The 20,165-nt window shown below is 38.2% G+C and overlaps 1 protein-coding gene across 1 annotated transcript in view; it reads left to right on the top strand.

Moving 5' to 3' along the window:
* Positions 1-16,732, top strand: part of LOC144650059 (E3 ubiquitin-protein ligase Su(dx)-like) — a 40,895-nt gene extending 24,163 nt beyond the window's left edge. Inside the window, exons 10-27 of the mRNA XM_078509706.1 lie at positions 639-705; positions 1,611-1,706; positions 1,996-2,173; positions 3,588-3,639; positions 3,716-3,800; positions 4,913-5,044; positions 5,532-5,610; positions 5,708-5,779; positions 6,154-6,242; positions 6,345-6,442; positions 6,791-6,852; positions 7,428-7,561; positions 7,703-7,843; positions 8,545-8,665; positions 8,969-9,073; positions 14,634-14,730; positions 15,318-15,390; positions 15,674-16,732. Coding sequence (XP_078365832.1) covers positions 639-705; positions 1,611-1,706; positions 1,996-2,173; positions 3,588-3,639; positions 3,716-3,800; positions 4,913-5,044; positions 5,532-5,610; positions 5,708-5,779; positions 6,154-6,242; positions 6,345-6,442; positions 6,791-6,852; positions 7,428-7,561; positions 7,703-7,843; positions 8,545-8,665; positions 8,969-9,073; positions 14,634-14,730; positions 15,318-15,390; positions 15,674-15,773 — 1,781 coding nt within the window. The 3' untranslated portion in view covers positions 15,774-16,732. The remainder of the gene's footprint in view (positions 1-638; positions 706-1,610; positions 1,707-1,995; positions 2,174-3,587; positions 3,640-3,715; positions 3,801-4,912; positions 5,045-5,531; positions 5,611-5,707; positions 5,780-6,153; positions 6,243-6,344; positions 6,443-6,790; positions 6,853-7,427; positions 7,562-7,702; positions 7,844-8,544; positions 8,666-8,968; positions 9,074-14,633; positions 14,731-15,317; positions 15,391-15,673) is intronic.
* Positions 16,733-20,165: the final 3,433 nt, after the last annotated feature.

Raw genomic sequence — 20,165 nt, 5'->3', positions numbered from 1 at the left:
TAAGCGACTAGGAGTATTGCTACTCCCCCCTGGATGGGATGCTAGTCCATCGCAGGGTTATCCCCCAGCAGTAAATTCGCCGGTACCATTTATACACCTGGGTGGAGAGAGGCACTGTGAGAGTAAAGTGTCTTGCCCAAGAACACAACGCAGGCCCCCGGCCAGGCCTCGAACCCGGGCCGTTCGACTCGGAGTCGAGCGCGCTAACCATTAGGCCACCGCGCCTCCCACACTTACTACATACTACTCAGTATTTACATGTGATGTTTGGCTTATTATATATACAATTTACACTTGTAATATATCACTTATTACACTGTTTTCCTTAAATTACATAACACTTGTAAACAATAAAGCATTAAATTAGTTAAATATTTGAGCGACAAGTAAAGCTTACATGCAAAAAAAGGGGGGAGAATGAAATTCACAATATCATTCTCTTATTTCTGGGGCATGGCTGTTTCTGAGTAGGTGTACAAGTGTAGTATCATTTTGGGATTATAAAAATACCCCAAAATGGATCCTGGTACCTTTTACACTAAGCTTTTATTCTAAATGTCCATGAACTATCCATTTTGCATGATGTGTAGCTTTTAACTGTTGAATGAGGCATTAACAGAGCACTTTTCAATTTTCAGCTGTAAACAGTTCTAATGCTTCCTCATCAAGACAGAGACAAGGGAATGAGGAACCACTGCCTCCTGGGTAGGTTATGGATTGTCACTTCGTATTCTCATAGTGTAAGCACTTGACATACATCTTTCTTTTTATGAGAAAGATGTTAATAGAATTTACTGTGGGCTTGTGGCAAAGGAAAAAGGCCCTGAAGGGAATTGAGTCCAGTCAGATGCTTTAACCTCTTAGCTACAGTGTTCTGTATGGAGATGGTAAAGAAATGTGGTAAATTTTAACTACTGGTATTGGCTAAATTTTGTTTGTGAAAGTGAGTCATTATGAGTGAGTTTGAAGTCTTGACTGTAACATAAAATGCTACTGTAAGATTTATCTCTGAGCTTAAGTGTCAATGAATGAAGGAATAAATTTGTTCTAGAATTAAGAAGTGTAAAATTGGAAATACTTTAAGGAAGCTCTTTGATGTTCTCTAGCTTTAGGGAGTGGCACGAAGCTCCCGGTGTTGTGGTCTGGCCTTTGCAATTGTATCTTAAATTACAATATGTGTTAAGCGCATTTGAACATACCCATATGGAAAATGCGCTATATAAATGCATTATCAATAAATAATCTTACAGATTTTTTTTAAAAATGGTCTGCTGCAAGAATAATGGTTATGCTTCATGTTCCAGTTGAAACCTCAGGGATGTCGCTAAGGGCCGGCTGCCGGCTAATTTAACCGGCTGAAAAAGAACTTAAATCCAGCTGAAAATTCACATGAAAACAAAGGCTTGGGTAAACTTTTAGAGCTGCCAAGGCCAGAAAAGCCAGCTGGGCTTGTTGATGAGCCGGCTTAGTGCTTTCTTAGCTACATCCCTGAAACCTAGAGCAAAACATATATGCTAGCATTGGCAAATAACAGCAAATTACAGCTAAGTCAAATCAGTTTCATTTTCCTTCTAAGGACATACATAACATAGCATGTTGTTGTGTTTTAGGTGGGAGCAGCGTGTGGATCCTCATAGCAGGATATACTATGTAGATCACAATACACGCACAACTGCCTGGGAAAGACCTCAGCCTCTACCACCAGGGTAATAATCAGCTTCTTTCCATTTATTCACATTTATTGTTCTTTATCATATTTTTATTATTTAATTATGATTATAATAATTAAAGCCATTTTGCTCAACTTGTGATGCCAAGTTTCCTGCAGACTGTGCTATGAGCTGTTTGTAAACTGAACTTGACACAATGAAAAATGTGAAAAAGCAAACTTTTGTACTTGGCTCAAAACTTCTCAAAAGAGAACTTTGTCATCTGTAAGTGTTGTTCATCACATGAAGCTGTGAATAAAACAAGAAAATACAAATTACTTTTCAGGTGGGAACGGAGAACTGACTCACGAGGAAGAACATATTATGTTGATCACAACACAAGAACAACCACATGGCAACGACCAACAGCAGAAACGGTCAGAAACTTTGAGAACTGGCAGATGCAGAACAGAGCTTTACTCAACACAGAACGTCAGAACTTCCAGCAAAGATTTCTTCTCCCAGTAAGTGGAGTTGTGTTTATGTTTAAAAGCGTCACAAAATTAAATGTGGTGACCACTAGTTCACATTGAAAACAATTACCCTAACCATGTAAGTGTATCCACTGATCAACACCTTCAAATTAGTGTTGGGACATCCAGTTTATATTTAAATCATTTTAGGAAAAAAGTTTAGGGCTTAAGGGATATAAGCTTTGTAAGGCCATTTTAACCCTTTTCGGACGAGTGGGGTCGAGTTTGACCCCTTCAGAGACAATTTTTTTCCCTCTCCTACAAACTAAGGTAATTTTTGCTTGTATGAAGCTGCAGTGACGGGGAAAACTATACAGCAGTTATCCAATTACATAAACATGGCGTCGGCCATTTTGCTTTCAAGAATTTCTCTTCGGTTTCATCCCTCTACGTTTGTTTACATCTGTGGAAAGTCATGGCGTCAGATTATTTTAATACTGACCAAGCTTTAGACATGGTTTTGAAGGCTATAAGTGATCTTGAGGACGAAGAAAGCTTGGAAGATGATTTTGACAATTGTGGACACTGTATCTGGCACGTTGTCAAGTTTATTTTATTTCGTGAGACAGAAGTTTTTCCGAAGGATCGATTCAATCTTTGCCACCATGTCACAGGCCTTCGCTGCTAGAATAGGAGATAGAGCTAGGAATTCAATGTTTATTTTCTTTAATTTCTTTCTCGTGATGGCCTCAGGGTAGGGATTTTGGTGGTATATGATCCCCTGCAACAAGGTTTGAAGGACATCTGACCACCTTTCATTGCTCCCGGGTGGGGATTTTGACCAATTATTTTTTCCCGGGGGTGGGTAATTTGAATTTTTTTTTATAGAAAATGTCAAAATCCCCCCCCCCCCCCCCGGGCTTAACATTGATAGGTGCATAATAGCATTTTGTTTTGTAGCCCTGTGAAACCATTTCATGTACAAAAAATATTCAGTCTAAAAAGGGTTAATTGGTTATACTGTTGCCATGGTAACCAATCTTTCCACACACCAAGATAAGGACATAAATTTTATATTTTTGTCATCATTGCTTGGGGGAAGGGAAGTTTAGACATGAACAAAAAGTGTTGAAAAACCATTCTTTTACAAGAAGAGTAGAACAAACAAGTGTTATTGTATAATTAAAAGAAAAAGTGTCCCGACTACTTTTGACCTGCATTGTAGGTCAGAGCAATTTTTAGAATGTTAAACATACAGTCAGTTAAATCCTGATAACTCGAACCTTCAAGGGAAATCGGAAAAGGTTCAAGTTATTGGGGGGTTGAGTTATTGAGGGCAAAATTAGTAAGAAAATGACCTGAAGACAGATTGCAAAAGGTTCTTAAAGTTAGCGAGAGGTTTGAGTTACCGTACTGTGGATTCAAGTTATCAGGATTCAACTGTATGTTTATTTATGTCTTGTAGACTGCCGGTGTGCCCGAAACAGATCCCCTTGGACCCCTCCCAGCTGGCTGGGGTAAGTATTACTAGTTGTTTGAGTGAAAATTACTGAGTGCTACTTACAACATTCAGCTTATGTCTTGTATATACAGAGAAAAGAGTGGAATCCAATGGACGAGTTTACTTTGTCAACCACAACACAAGAGCTACTCAATGGGAAGATCCTCGTACTCAAGTGTAAGGAAATTAAAATTTATTTTTGTTGTAAGGTATGGTGGATTTATGTCCACCATTTCACTAACCTGCGATCAGGCATTATTTTTCTCGCGGCGGAGGGGTCAACGGAAAAATGAACGCCTGATACAATTACTTGTCGAGTCGTCTGTAAAAAGTCCAGAATCTGGACTTTTTTTCTGATTGGTTGAAGGAAACAAAAGGTACAACTTTATCCTGATTAATTGAGTTCAAGTCTAATTTCCGGTCCAAAAATATCGCGCGTAGATGATTGTTATCATGGCGGGTGTTGAGCGGAATGAAGCGAGTTCTTCTAGCTCTTAGAAAATCCCTCAAGAGTTTTGTTCACAAAACATTTAAAGACGAACAAAGGGAGTGTATTCGACGAATAGTTTGTGAAAGAAAAGATGTTTGGCGGTGCTTCCGACGGGATTCGGCAAGAGCGTGATCTACCACCAATGGTGTCGAAGAGTATTACATCACACCACCAAAGACGCCAGACAATCGTGCCAGTGATGCAAACTACGGCCTTGAAATGTCTGACCTGAGCCTTACACAAAATCAGCCTTTGCAGAAAACAAATTTTAAAAACCATCCGAACAGCTCGTTCAAAAAGGGCAATTCAAACACATGTTTGTGAGAGTATAAAAAATATAATTTGAAGGTGCTAATCACGCTTATCTGATGGCATCGCCGACATTCTCGACGACGTTGACAGATATTCTAATTAGGGGGTGGTGACAGATATTCTAATTAGGGGGTGGCAGACGACTTGACAAATAATTGTATCAGGCTTTCCTTTTTTCGCCTTCCCTCCGCCGCGTAAAAAGAAAGCCTGATCGCAGGTTACCATTTCACATGCCCGGTGGTAGCCTTCTTTAAAAATTTGTCCTACAAATGGAATTACCGTTTACATGAAAAAATGGAGCACTTCTGAAGAAAGTCTGGAAATATGAGTGTTTATTGTGCTATAACTTTAGCAACAAATTGATAGTTCAGAAGTACCCCCATTAAGGTGGAACTTATAATTCCAAGTTAAACTAAAATATTCCATGGACACAATTATAAGAGTTTTTGCTGCAGAACTGTTTGATGACGTTTGTTTCTTGTGTTAGTATGGTTGGTTCTGACACACCACTCCCTAGTGGCTGGGAAATGAGATACACAAATGAAGGCATCCCTTACTTTGTGGATCACAACACACGGACAACAACATTCAGTGATCCAAGGACAGGTGTTGCTCTTGGGTAAGAAAAACAGCTTGGATCAGTGAATGATTATACATGTTTTTAAAATAAAAAATCAATTTCATGTTCATGTTCAGGAAATTTCTTTATGCTGAGATGTCAGACGTGTTGTTAAGGTGGCTTGATTACGTTTTTGAGTGACAATACCTTTCAAATTTGACCAATTAGTGTACCGGCCACCATAAAGAATCTGACAGAAAATCAATTGAACATTACAGCTGCAGATGAGTTCAGTTTTGTCCAAATCAGAGTTACCATATCAATGTAATGATGACAGCCCCCATTTTACCCTAGATGGAATAACTTGTCATCAAACAATAATTAAAAAAAAAACGCTTTTTGGACCTTTGACCTGACATACTGCTGCATTAGACACTGATTAGTTGCTTTTTACACAAACTATTTCTTTGAAAAGTGTACTGTTTCCCCTCCCTGAGGAATCTATAGATTATTGTCTGCTATAACTTTATATGGTTTTTCTCCAAAGCATTAAAGGTGCTGCTGGTGGTCCCGCTTATGAAAGAAGCTTCAGATGGAAAGTTGGACAATTTAGACATCTCTGTCAGGTAGTGTGAATGTTTTTTTTTACCATTCTCTGAGAGAAAACTGCCCAGATGATAAAACTGAATTTTGTGAAACATTCTGAATTTTCTTTTTTTGCAGTCCAATTCTCTTCCAAGCCATATTAAAATCACAGTAAACAGAACTAACATATTTGAGGACTCGTTTCAGCAGGTTTGTAGCCTTTCATGCAAAAGAATCCTTGCAAAGCAACACTGTTTTTATTGGTTTTTTAACATAAAGGCTCTCATAAACTGACATTAATTTACCCATGTCTGTGTTCTAAGTATTATTATCATGTTACAAATCTTTGCACTTAACCTACATCAGCAAGAGTCTTTGAGTTTGGTTCCCCTTGAAGATTTGAGTTATTATGAGTCAACAATAATGTGCTACAAAACCCTTTTGAGCCTCCTTGATATTGCATGTATCTTGTTATTTCTGCATGTATTTATGTTTAAGTTGCTCTGTGTACATACTTTGAACAGTATTGAAGGTTTACTGTATCTTTGGTAAATGTGTCGTTAATAATAACTTGTCTCTATCAGGTCATGCGATACGCTCCACATGACTTGCGTCGAAGGCTTTACATTATCTTTAAAGGAGAAGAAGGGTTGGATTATGGTGGTGTCGCAAGGTAGGATTTCCAAAGCCACATGTGACCTTGAATGTCATTGGTGTTTTATTTGCAGTGAAATTCAAAATAATTAACACTAAATGTTCTTCACTTCTTCAATAGGGAGTGGTTCTTTCTTCTTTCTCATGAAGTACTCAATCCAATGTACTGTTTGTTTGAATATGCAAACAAGAGCAACTACAGCCTTCAAATAAATCCAGGTACTGACAACACTGAATTTAACCACTCTAACAGAGAGTTGAATTTGTGTGCACTACCTGGACATGATAAAATAATGTTCAGTCCATTTTTTCATCAGTTTTTTTATTCATTCATTAATTTCTCAGATTTAAATTTTATTTTTTGCTTTTAAGGGAAGAAGTAAAAACAAATGCTCCTCATAGTCAAAATTCTGTGAAGTGTAACCTTGAGGATAATTTCATTCACTTGGTGCATTCAGTCATATGCGCATAGAGCCCTTCAATTAATAATAACTTAAGCTTGCACTACAGCTGCACCAAATTGTGGTAAATTGATGTCTTTAGTAACTGGTTGTTTGTGTTTTGTAGCATCGTATGTGAATCCTGATCATTTACAGTACTTCAGGTTCGTTGGACGTTTAATAGCAATGGTAAGTCTAAAAATGCTTTACAAAAACCACACTATATCTGCTTTGTTACTGTATTATGTAACTGACATGCACTCTATTTGGAGTATATTCAAAGGAGTCCTGGGTAGGCGTCATAACTCTCTTTCATCCCGGGCTTCCTAAATTGATTGTGCAACATGCAGGTGTGGATCCAGACCGGTTTCCATCATTTTACGGAAATCGGTGACCAGAATTTTCAGACTTATATATATCTGTCTAAATGACTCAGAAACCCAGGAAAAGGGAGAAATTTCCGGGAGAGCATTCCCCCTGATCCCCCTAGAAGCTTGCGTCTTTGGCGCTTGTTTAGGAAATCGGTCACCATTTCTTCTAGATCTGCGCCTGACATATAGAGCACAGCTTTTGCAGGGCATAGACAATCAGTGATTCAATCAAATCGTAATTGTTTTTTCACATACCGGTAATTAGTTTGAAGAACAAATGCATTTATTGTATGTTCACACAGAAATATTCTTGACCCTGAGTGACACTGTAGTTTATTATCTGTACGCTGGTAATATCTAAATGCTTTTATTTTGATGGATTTTTATTTGCAGGCTCTTTATCATGGAAAGTTCATCGACAGAGGCTTCACACTTCCTTTTTACAAAAGAATGTTAAATAAAAAACAAACTATGAAAGACTTGGAGTCTATTGATCCGGAGTTTCACAATTCCCTAGTGTGGATTAAGTATGTATTATTAACAACTTTTAATCATTGTGCTGTGTCTTTGAACTCTTTGGTTTGTAAAGTGAGCTTTTTGGTAAATGTGGTGATGGTGAAAGCTCTTGATATTAAGCATGTGTTTATCTCCATCACCGTTTGTCACAGGGATAACAATATAGAGGAATGTGGTTTAGACATGGAATTTGCAGTAGACATGGAACTTCTAGGAAAAATTACATCCCATGACTTAAAACCTAATGGTGCCAATATCAAGGTCACAGAGGAAAACAAAGAGGAGTACCTGTCGTAAGTGTCTTGCTTATCTGTTCTTTGAAGCACTAAACCAATGAAGGTTTTTTGATTTGGGAGGGGTGTGGATTTAAACTTCCTGCAGGCGACTTGCTTCCTAATCTTGTTGTATGCCAGTACAAATTGAGAGTACACATAAATATCCTTCTCTTCTTGCACTTAAGAGCTGACATATTATGCTGTGCTTTTCTATGTTTATATTTCAGCACGTGTACACTTGCTCTGTATCTTTCACATGAAAAAATATATCTAAATAAATTAGATTTATTTCAATAGATAATATCTTCCAGGGAATTGCATGCGAAATGATTAATTTTAAAATAGATGCCGAGCACTTTTTAAAGAGCGATGGAACTACACTGTGTCTGTTACGAGTTCTGTGGAAAATAAAAACTAAGACTGTTAATAAGCCCTCTTGCCTCCAGAAATTAGCACCTTACATTTCAGATGCAAATTGTAATACCAAGTGCTTATATTATAGTCAGCTCTAAAAGATAGATACATTTGTATACAGCTGATAATCCCCTCCTCCTCAAAAAGGACACCATCAAAAGTCTTCTGAACAAATAAAGCCCAAGGCTTCTTATCACAACTTTGTGGCATTGTAATGGTTGCTGTGTAAAAGGTATTTTTAGCGAGACATGATTGTTGCTCATAAATGATCATATAATCATATGTCGATATTGCAATCTGTTTAGGCTTATGACACAATGGCGGTTTAATCGTGGAATTGAGGAACAAACTAAAGCTTTCTTAGATGGATTCAATGAAGTTGTGCCTCTTTACTGGTTGCAGTACTTTGATGAGAAGGAAATGGAGGTATACAGTATTATTTTTTGTGACTTCTCATCACAATTTCAATTCTAAATAGCCTGTGGATAACATGACATGGCTAGCATTTATTCTTGCGTTTTGGCAACATAATTTAATTAGCTGTCTACTCAATGAAATTATGAGTGTGGTGCGAGGAGAATGACGAAGAGTTGAGCATACCACATTCCTTTGACAGTTTTGTCACTCATCCTCCACAAGAAGAACTGTCAGATTATTTATTAACTTCCTATGTAGTGTCCTGAGGTGATATATTGCTGTTGTAGTAATCATATCTTTTGGATTGTTTAGTTGATGCTTTGTGGAATGCAAGAGATTGATGTTGATGACTGGCAGACTAACTCTGTATATCGTCACTATACCAGGAACAGTAAACAAGTTACATGGTTCTGGCAGGTTTGTGCAATAAGCAGTAATTTATATTATGACAACTCTTGGGGGTTTTCTTCAGCCATGCTAAAAATTGCAATATTTGATAGAGAGTTTAAAATGTTTAGATACAATTAAAAGCCTATTATTTGGATGTCTTAAGTGTATCTTTGTGAGAAAAGGAAAAAGAAAGAAATGCATACACGAGACAAAATTGAATTAATTTCCGTGTAAATATTTTGAAAAGGAGGACTTTGCTACCTTGTCTCTGGACTAGAAGGTTTGCAGGTTTGAGGGGGCGCAGGCTTCAAAATTTCAATTTTAATACATCTAAAATGCCGGGAAATGCATTCATCTACAGCAAACTAAATTTTAATTCCCAAACGTTCAGTGCTGTTGCTAGCGGATAGATTGAAATATCTATCCGAAATACTATCACTCGTTTGAAATAACGTTGACTGTTGTACTACTGATATCAACCTTTAATTACTATAAATAACTTCGAAATCCAACGATTTTGCCTGAGCTACCGTGAACTCAACGGTATATAAAAAAAAAAAAACGGCGAAGTAATTAAACAGTGGCTGATATTTACTGTACATTTGACCCCAGTTGTTTATATTGTGGACAATGCTATCCACCGTATAAATCACTATCCAAGTGGATAGCGAAGTTTTTTTTTGTTAAACAGTTGTCCACTGGATAGCGATTTATCCGGTGGATATCCTTCTCCACCCTTTGAACAACTGGGACCAGATACTATAAAGTTATCAACATTTCTTTTTCTGGTACGGTTGCAATCTGTAAATTCGTTTGCTATGTCAAGAAGAGAAAGTCTGTCTGTTCTTTCTTTGTGACTGTTGAAAATCGTCATTTTGCTAAATAGCTCTTGGGTTATTGTTGAACGAAGCCATGTTTTTAATCTCTGGGCAGTAGAAAACGATGGTTTACCAGCTGCACTGGTTGCTGCATTTACCAGTACAAGTTTGCATACCGTGATGAAAAGCCAGGAAGCAATGGCGGCATAACATCGTACCATTATTAACTGGACTCGACAACCGAACAATTTGTTTTGGAATCGCGTTATGCGCCTTGCCCAGTGACGAGTTCGGATCGAAATTAACCAGTTGCAAAATTAAACATTTTCCTGAGAGATCTACTTGCAGAATGAAGCCAGTTAAAATACATAAACCTGTACCATGTGTACTAGTCTGCAAGGTTAAAATTGAAAAATAATTTAATAATTATCACCACTTATAGTCATATGACGTCATTAAGATGGCCAGACACGTTCTCTTGGTCTCCACACTTTTGCTGAGTTTGCGGCTGGTAAATGACTTTTCCTGCTCTGAATTGTGGCTAAAACATATAACGACGAATTCCACCTTTCCAAGTGGTTCATTGGCTACATCAGATGATTGCTTTGATATAGCGAGACCAATTTCACTTTTCTGTGGATTGCTTCAGTGCCAGCTTGGAAATGTAAATGAATTTACTGAAATCTGCATACGAAAGAACTGTGCGGCAACACCTGCAGCAGATTATTCCAAGCAACTGTTGTCTGCAACAAGCTGGATAACGAGCTGTGGCACTTGCATTATTATTATTCAAATGCGCCGATCTGTGAAAAGTGTGAATTTAAAGCAAAAATACCTGCACGCTCGAATTGCGTATTATTCGAACTCTACTGCTACAGGCAAATTCTGCTACTGTGTGGTGATGTCGAGCTCAATCCTGGATGGCAAGGAGATACAGAGAACTCACGAACTAACTCCTGGAAATCTCGTTATCTGAATTCATCTGCCACCAATAATAGCTGCGGCTACATTTGTAATCATCGCCTAATACCTGTGAGAGTAACAACTCATCGCGATCCACGAGCTATGAAACAACAGCCCATCAGAAACAATCGAAATCTAGTCGTCGTTCCGCGTGCTCCCTTAGTTCCAGAATTTAAACCATGCAAAGCCATTGAATTTTGTTTATTGAACGCAAGATCAATTAAGAACAAAAATTTTTGTTGTTGAAAACAAAATTGATGCCATGGCTTTTACAGAAACGTGGCTTTTGCCTGGCGAAGCAGATGGAGCTGTAATAAGCGATATTGCACCAACTGGCTACGTCTTTCGCCGTGTTTCGAGGGAAAAGCGCGGTGGGGGCGTTGCAGTACTATGCAAAAAATCGCTAAAAGCAAAGATGAATTTGGTAAAGAGCTTTAAGTCATTCGAATACATGGATATCATACTTGAGTCAAATTCTAAATCGCTAAGAGTGGTTGTTGTTTATCGACCACCACCTTCAAGGACAAACGGCTCTACTAACGAACTGTTCTTTAGCGAGTTTGGAACCTTTCTTGAATACCTAGCGGCCGAACGGAGTCAAATTATGGTTGCTGGTGATTTCAACTTTCATGTGGACGATCAAAACAATGCCAGTGCTGTTAAATTTCTACAGTTACTTCAGACTTTTGATTGCACTCAGCATATTAAAGAACCGACACATAAGGGGAATCATACTCTTGATCTGATAATCACGAGATCCAGTGAAAACATCGTATGTCAAACGTCAGTGGTGGATCCTGCTTTATCTGATCATTATGCTGTACGCTGCAAAGTTTTGTTGGCCGAACCCCCTTTTCAAAGCGAATGGACTTTGCTCGTTTTCGCAAGGATATCAAGAGTTCGAAGTTAATGGAAAATGATGACTCATCCCTAAATGATTTGATTGATCGATATAATACTCCCGAATACTACACTATCAGCATTACTTGATGACCACGCTCCCATCAGAAAGAAAGTCATAACTTTACGCCCCGTGACCCCCTGGTTCACCGCAGAGATTCAAAAGCAGAAGGTGATTAGGAGACGACTAGAGCGCCGATGGCGTAAAACAAGGCTGACGGTAGACAGAGAACTCTACACACAGCAGTGTGTAACTGTTCGCAAGCTCATTTGTGAGGCTAAGGAGAACTACTACACAGAGCTTATCAGTGAACTTGCGTCTGATCCTAAAGAACTGTTTGGGACTTTGGAGGTGTTGCTGAAAGGTCGGACTGAGAAGCTCTACCCGCCTTGTAGTTCTTCTGAAGAACTAGCAAACTGATTCGTCGATTATTTTGAACAGAAGATAAGCACATTAAGAACAGAACTAGATTGCAAGAGGATGGAACAGCAGAATCCTTTCCCTGATACGTGCTTACGACAAAGGGATGTTCTACTTCGTCAGTTCACACCTGTTACTGAGGTACAGTTAGCAAAGCTTATTGGTAAATCTGTTCGCAAGTCCTGTGACCTGGATCCTGTTCCAGCAACAGTACTAAAAGAGTGTCTCACTGATTTGTTGCCAGTCATCACTAAGATAGTCAATGTGTCTGCAACTGACGCAGTGGTGCCTTCTACTCTAATAAACGGCATGCAGTGCATGCAGAAGCGATGACGTTTCACAAAGGGTCTAACATAATTTTGAATTTGTCAAAAACTCAACGTAAATAAAAGTAACCGACACCTTGTGCATGATTAAGACTGTTATTATATTGTAGTGTACATTTTTTAAACCTAAGAAGCAATGTTGGTGATTGTCTAAATAGTATAGTTAGGATCTGATGGAATTCAAATAAATACAGTAGTTATGAATGCACAGGCCAAGGATGCAAAAATAATAATACATTTTCTTCGTAGATTTGCTCAATTGAAGAACAGTAGATTGCGTTATATTGTAGTGTGTCAAACGGTCTCTTGCTCACAGCGGCCCTGTATTTTATAGAATTAGAAATTTCTGTCTACTGAATCTTATAGATGCCATCATATAAAATTTAGTCTGTTTCGTTAATACATTGTGGTGTTCCAACTGACTGCACGGGAGTATTTTGCTTTTGAGTTCTACGCGGCGATTTGTTGTTTAGTTAAACTTGTTTTCTGTTCGATTGCGCGAAAAGGACAAAAGGACAAAAAGATCCTGCCGGTCGGTTGCCTGCATAAAGCGATAATAATACATTTTCTTCGTAGATTTGCTCAATTGAACAACAGTAGATTGCGTTATATTGTGTGTGACTTCTGATAAATGACACACGATACGCGGGAGCTAGTTTTTCAGCTGCGAGAAAGGTCAAACGGTCTCTTGCATGCTCACAGTGGCCCTGTATTTTATAAGAATTTGAAATTTCTGTCTATTAAATCTAATAGATGCCATCATATAAAATTTAGTCTCTTTCGTTTATACATTGTGGTGTTCCATTCTGACTGCACGGGAGTATTTTGCTTTTGAGTTCTACGCGGCGATTTCTTGTTAAGTTAAACTTGATTTCTGTTCGATCGCGCGAAAACGACAAAAAGACAAAAGGACAAAAAGACAAAAAGATCCTGCCGGTCGGCTGCCTGCATAAAGCGATGACGTCGTCAGCTATACGTCATCGCTTAAAAATTCTTCATTGCATCCACTTCTTAAGAAGCAAACTCTGCCTTATGAAGAATTTAGCAGCCTTCGCCCAGTTTCTAACCTGGCTTTCATTTCCAAATGTGTCGAAAAAGTTGTTGCAGCTTAGACATGTCAACACGTTGAGGATAACAACTTAAACGAACTTTATCAGTCAGCATATAAACAGTACCACAGCACTGAAACGGCGATGATCAAAGTTCAAGATGATATTCTTCTGGCAATTGATAACAACTGTTGTGTAATTCTGCTGCTACTTGACCTTTCAGTAGTATTTGATACTGTTGATCATCGTATCCTATTAGATCGTGTGTCACAACGGTTTGGTATCGTGCACAACGCTTTGGAGTGGTTCCGATCATATCTGTCTGACCGACATCAAGTCGTGAAGGTAAATGGAAGTCAGTCTTCCCGTCGTGAGCTCCGCTGTGGTGTATCTCATTCTTTTATTGATCTTTTATTCTTTTTATTATATACAAATTGTAACTTTTTTTTAAATAGATATGTAATTTTTAATTGTAATTAACTTGTAAAGCGCTATTGGTTAGAAATAGAAAGAGCGCTATATAAATAAAGTATTATTATTTTTATGACAATGTCTGTTGTTAACATCTGTGCGTTTACTTTGCCAGTAACTTTTGTTCCTAACGAATTACCGATTATTTTGCAATCCTTTTGCTCTTTGTTTCTTTTTATTATTTTTTGTTTAATTTCATTTATTTATTTTTGCACAAAAGTGGGGGGGGGGGGGCTAAAGCCCCCCTAGCCCCTCCCTCTGCGCGGTCCCTGACACTCCAGTCGTGAGGCTTTTGACCCACGTCTTCAAGGAGAATTGACTAAGATCAGAATGCCGGCTTTTGAATCCAGGGTATCAAAGTTAAAGCCCTGTCTGTGAACATTGCCTCTCTCCACCCAGGAAAACAAATGGTTACTGGGTAATAGACTAAAATCCTTGACATAGAGAGAAGATCAAAAATAATATACAATTCTACGAAGAGACATGGAAGCAAGCTTGGGATAGAGCATTCCTCTACCTGAAAATCAGGATGTGTGTGCATGTCTCCCGTGTTTTTGCCTCTGTACACTTGTACACAAATTATTAAAATAAATAATAATTACTTGAGCATGGCACAATAGAGATGTTTATTTCTTTCAGGCTGTACGTTCCTTTGACAATGAGAAGAGAACTCGATTGTTACAGTTTGTAACAGGCACATGTCGTCTTCCTGTAGGGGGATTTGCTGAGCTCATGGGTTTGTATCTTTATTTTTTTTACCTTGTACAAACTTTAATTGTGGAACAGTTTCAGGTATCTCACATATAACAGGGCTTTTCCAGTATAAAAGACCTCGATTTAGTTCTGTGGAAACCAAACAGAAAATTTTAGCTTTTGCCATGACTGTGAACCTTGACGTTTTGTCCTCTACTAATTTTCACCCCATTATTACTTTTGTTCACTTATTACTTTATGAATGCATTATGGCATTAACATATATATAAAGACAGCACCTACCTTTGACAGTTGACTAGTGAGCCACTAAGTCACAATAAAGCAACTCTATATAATGTAACATGTTAATTATAGAATCCTTACCTGCAAATGAAAGCTAACCATTGTACTAGGCTAGCTGGAGTGCTAGTTAGGCGAACCTACATGGGAGCTCTGACAGTAAGAAATTCTTGATCCCAATCTAGTGTTGTTTTGGCTCACAATTTTTCAATACCCGCTTGCCTCCAGAGATCCATTTACCTGGGCGTACATCGAGTGTTAACAATGTATAGCTAGCTGTGTGCTTTACTGTAGTTAAGTGTAGTGATGTAGTCTCGTGTGTCTTTACAGGGAGTAATGGACCACAAAAGTTTTGCATTGAGAAGGTTGGCAAGGAAACCTGGCTTCCACGAAGCCATACTTGGTATGTTAAGTAGTTTTTTCACTTCCCCCTCCAGCTTTTGTACCACAGACAAGTAACTTCATTTTTTAGCTTTGTGGATGTTCAGTCCTATGACTGTAACTTTTGACGCCCAGTAATCGCCGGTTTCACGGCAATCTTATTATTCGAGTCAAAACCTGTACATAATTCGGTTTACTGTCTCTGCCATGGCAACAAGAGTTGTCATATTATTTACCAGTGTTTGATTATGCCAGCGTCAGCAGGCTTGCTCAACATCTCATGACTTGTTTGTTTCATCTTTCAGTTTTAACCGCCTGGATCTTCCACCATATAAGAGCTATGAACAGTTAGTTGAAAAGTTAACCTTTGCAATTGAAGAAACGGAAGGCTTTGCACAAGAGTAATGCTACGGAATATAACATGTAATAATTTGTACAACAACGTAGTTAGAATGTAAAGGTTGTAGTTTTGCAAACATTAGTCCAGTTAAAAATAATATGACGGCATTTCAATTTGTATATGACTAATTTTTCATTAAGAACTTTAATGCAGTGTAATAAGTAATGGTAATAGTGGAGTGGAGTGGAGTAGAGTACAATTCATGGAGCAATGGGGCAAGCAATTAGCAAAGTGAAATGCAAGGCTCATTTGATAATGAGCATAACTAGGCCAAGATTTATGATGTGAAGTTCTTTTTATTTCCAATTAATCAAGACGAGTCATTTTAAATTCCAAATCACAGTGGTTTCCTATCAGTAGACACTATACAGTAAGGGAACCAACCACAAGTGAGAAGTTTGATTTGATTACACTGGTCAGTTATAGTACCTTGTGCCATCCATGCAGGCTGCTGAGTGCAGTCAATGCTGTCACAAGAATGCAAACTAGTCTAATAAACTCTACAGTAATAACCTGGGCCTGCCATTAACTGGGCACGGTTTTAATTTCTATTTGGCCATATTTTTTTAAATAACGGAGTAACAGCTCTGAATGAAAGTTGCTGCTGTGTGAATAAAATAGAATCAAATTCAGTAAACATTGCAAGGTAAAAGTAGATTTAATTTAAATATTGTATAAGTAATATTAGCTGATTAATGCATCAAGTCTTGTGTAAAGTATTACAAATGAAATGTGGTATTAAATGCCTTGAGTGCTAAGATTGATTAGAGACTGCATTGGCCTTGCATCAATTATCACAGATAACCTGTTCACTTTTTGGCCCCATTCTTAAAAGCTTTCGTCTGTAATATACCTAGACTACTGTCAAAAGACCAGTAATGTTATTAAGTAATTTGTAACTCAATTTCCTACAGATAAGTACATCTAGTTACAATGATTAATAAAAACGTTGTATCATTTCCAACTAGTAACAAGATCATTTGTGCTGCCATCAAATCATATGATGCACGTTTAAGGTTCTTTGTATGTACACTATAACAGTTTTATTATTCTTTGGGAAAATAATGCATTCTGAGGTGGTGTTTTCTTCCCCTACGTCATGCGTAGTGTGCCGAAAATACCATCTGTTGTGTATTGTTTTTGGTAAAACTGGAAAATTTTCACTTGAAATAATGCACATGTTGATGTGTGTTGACACGACATGTTTGGTAGATAGTCCTGACCAACATGTACTCAAACTCAACATGCTGTCAAACATGTCCCTGACACCAGATCACAGCGTGCATTCCTGTCGTTCAACAAAGTGCCTACTACAGGGTTGCCACAGGAAAGTAAATGGTCAGGAAAAATAAAATTCTTCGAGGTCAGGGAATTTTATTTTGATTCAGGGAAAACTGACGTTCTGAAGAAAAGTCAGGGAAAATTGGAATACAATACTGCTGATTTCATACATAGTATTGATGGCTGGAAGTAACATGTCGGGTCAATGTGATCTCAGCGATGCTATGGTTGAGCCCGCTAGTGCTACTACCATAAATGATCTAATATACTACCACTCTCAAATAAACGCCTCGAATCTAATAAACGCTCCCCCTGAGGTGTGAAGTTTGTTCTAGACGCCCCCTCTAATAAACGACCCGTGTCTAATAGACACCCACTCCAAGAACCGCCTCGAAAGCCAAGCCAACGTTCCATAGAGAAAAATCACGCAATTTGTTTAGTTTCTTGCTTGATTCGAACATCGAAGAGGCCAACGATATCATCATGGTTGACCCCGATGTCAATGAAAATATCGATACCGAACCATGAACGACATCTCCAGGCTTTGCATTAGCGCAGAACATATGAGTCTCCTACTCACAAACTGTTTTCTGTCTAACTCCACGAGTAAACTTCGTGTCTTATTTGTTTCGTTGACGTTACAGTTAATTAAGAAATAGAAAACATGTTCCGTGTTTCTATCGAGCTATAGAAACACGAGTGGAAGTTTGGGAGAACGAGAAATGCTGTGGGAACACGAGTCGATAGACGAGTGTTTCCACAGCTTTTTCGAGTTCTCCCAAACTTTCACGAGTGTTTCTATAACTCGATAGAAACACGGAAAACATGTTTTCTATTTCTTTTAGAAAACAGCACAAAGAAAATAACGCACATCAAAGTAATATTTAGCGCTTTATTTAACATCAAAACGTAGATTCTCTTCACCTCGCGGTTTCACGTCATGAACATAATCAACCAATCATAGTAAGGGAGTCGATGAACAGAAATAAATCAACTGTTCAACATTTGCTTCAAGGCTAAAATTCACCGTTTTTTTGCCAAAGAAACAAAGAAAACAGGCCCCAAAGTTAACGTAATTATGAGAAATAACTAAGCCGATGATTTAACTGAAGTCCAGCACTGGAAGGAGTCAAGAATTGTGGTTTTATTTCGCTTCATCGAACTTACCGAATGGTTTGACGATCGACACTGCCGATCGAGCGACTCGAACCTTGGAGGTGAAAGTGCATTATTTTTCTGTTAAAAGAAGTTTGACTCGGCATTCTGGACGAATAACTTGTCATTTTGAAGAGCTGTGAATAGTTTTGAAGTGCTACAAAGCCTAGAATGGAGTGAAGTTGCGCCAATTCATAAACTTCTTTGAAAGGTCAGCCGCTTCGATAATTTCTTTCACAGACAATTTTCGAATGTGTAGCGGGCTCTGTAAACATCTTACTCGCTTGTTTTCAAGTGTGCAAATATTTGTTTAGTCTTAACCTGGTTTTTGTCAGCTGTGACATTAAAATTTGGCACAATTCTTAGTTGTTATTTTTGCATTGCTTATTTCAGCGCCGTGAATATTGATTGCCGTGTCTACGACAACTGTCTGTGTCTCCATCGAGTTATAGAAACACAATTTTTAACCAATCAGCGCACGTATTTACTTTGTGCTATTTTCTAAAGTGAAATAACGCCTAGATCATTTACGGTATATGACATATTTTGTATTTGGCGAAAGGGCCTAAAAAACATCAGATAAGATAAGAACTTTAATAGTAATCTCCCCATAGGGCTTTTCAGAAACTATTTACAATAAAAAATAAATCTACTTAACACTAATATTTACAAATAAAATTGAAAACTAAATAAAATAATGATTAAAAGTTTAAAAGAAGATGATCCCTAAGCTTTGATTTAAAAGAGTACAGAGATTTAGCGTTCTTGATTTTAATATCAAGGCTATTCCATAGGTTTACGGCTAGTTCTGTATGTAAATGTTTTTTGGCCTGCTGCGCTCCTGAACAGTGGAATTTGCAAGCTCTGGTGTTGGCGGGTTTTTCGTCCATGAACATCAGACCTTTTACAAAACTTTTTGCTTAAATAACTGGGTGCTAAATTATTTAGACATTTGTACATTAATACTAAATCTCTAAAGGCTAGTTGTTCTTTTAAAGGCACCCAGTTTAGCTGACGGAGAAGTAGAGTCACGTGGTCGTACTTCCTTGAGTTGACGAGTTGTTCGAGGATGGCGTGTTTGCCCAAACAGTCGAGCAATATAGCATCTTGCTAAAAACTAGAGACTTAATGAGCATTTCCAAGGTCTTAGCATCGAAGCTTGATCTTACTCTGTTTATCTGACAAAGCTTAGAATAACATGAAGATACAACTCTGGAGATGTGGTTGTTGTAAGTAAGGTTGGGGTATAGGGACACACCCAAATCCATGGCAGATGCTGCAGGATAAAGGCGCTTGCCCAAAAAAGAGACTGATGGAGTGGATTCAAGTCTGCCCATCAACTGCCTGGTACCAATGAGTAAAAATTTGGTTTTATCTGGATTTATTAATAAATCGTTCTCACAGCACCACGTTGCAACTTCATGTAGATCTTGCTGAAGTTTCTGCATTGCTTCTTCTTCAATGTCAGGCATAGGAAAGGATAGGTATAGTTTTGAATCGTCGACGTACGATTCGAGGCCACAGGAAAGGGGTAGACCAGGTACCTTATTAATCGGGCGTGGCCGATTTATAATTCACCCTTTGGTCGTCCTAGACGATAGTCTCCTGTCGGCTAAAAATGACGGGGATAGCCTGGGCCAATCGGTTTCATTTCAGTTTTGACAGTAAATCGTTGTAGGAACACTGGGTCGACTTTTGGGCTAATTTGCAATCTGGTTCTCTTCTTTGCTTCGGCGGGAGGACAGAGGAAAAAGCTTAAGGGGTACAGTACTAATAATCACCATTGTGAAACTGTAGTTGCTTTGACAAGTTGACGCTATTTTTGTAAATAAAACGGGTAACGTCATTCATGTCACGCAATGTTTTTGCGGGAAACTTTGAAACTAGACGCTTTGCTGGTTTCTACAAATAGCAGTGTGATCTGGCGGTACATTTTTTTTGAGGCGGACTCCACTTTAAAA

The sequence above is a fragment of the Oculina patagonica genome, chromosome 4 (assembly GCF_052425735.1).
Source record: "Oculina patagonica isolate OP01 chromosome 4, crgOcupat, whole genome shotgun sequence".
In the NCBI taxonomy this organism is placed as follows: domain Eukaryota; kingdom Metazoa; phylum Cnidaria; class Anthozoa; order Scleractinia; family Oculinidae; genus Oculina; species Oculina patagonica.
Note: the sequence above shows the minus strand (reverse complement) of the source record. Positions and strands in the feature narration are given on the sequence as shown.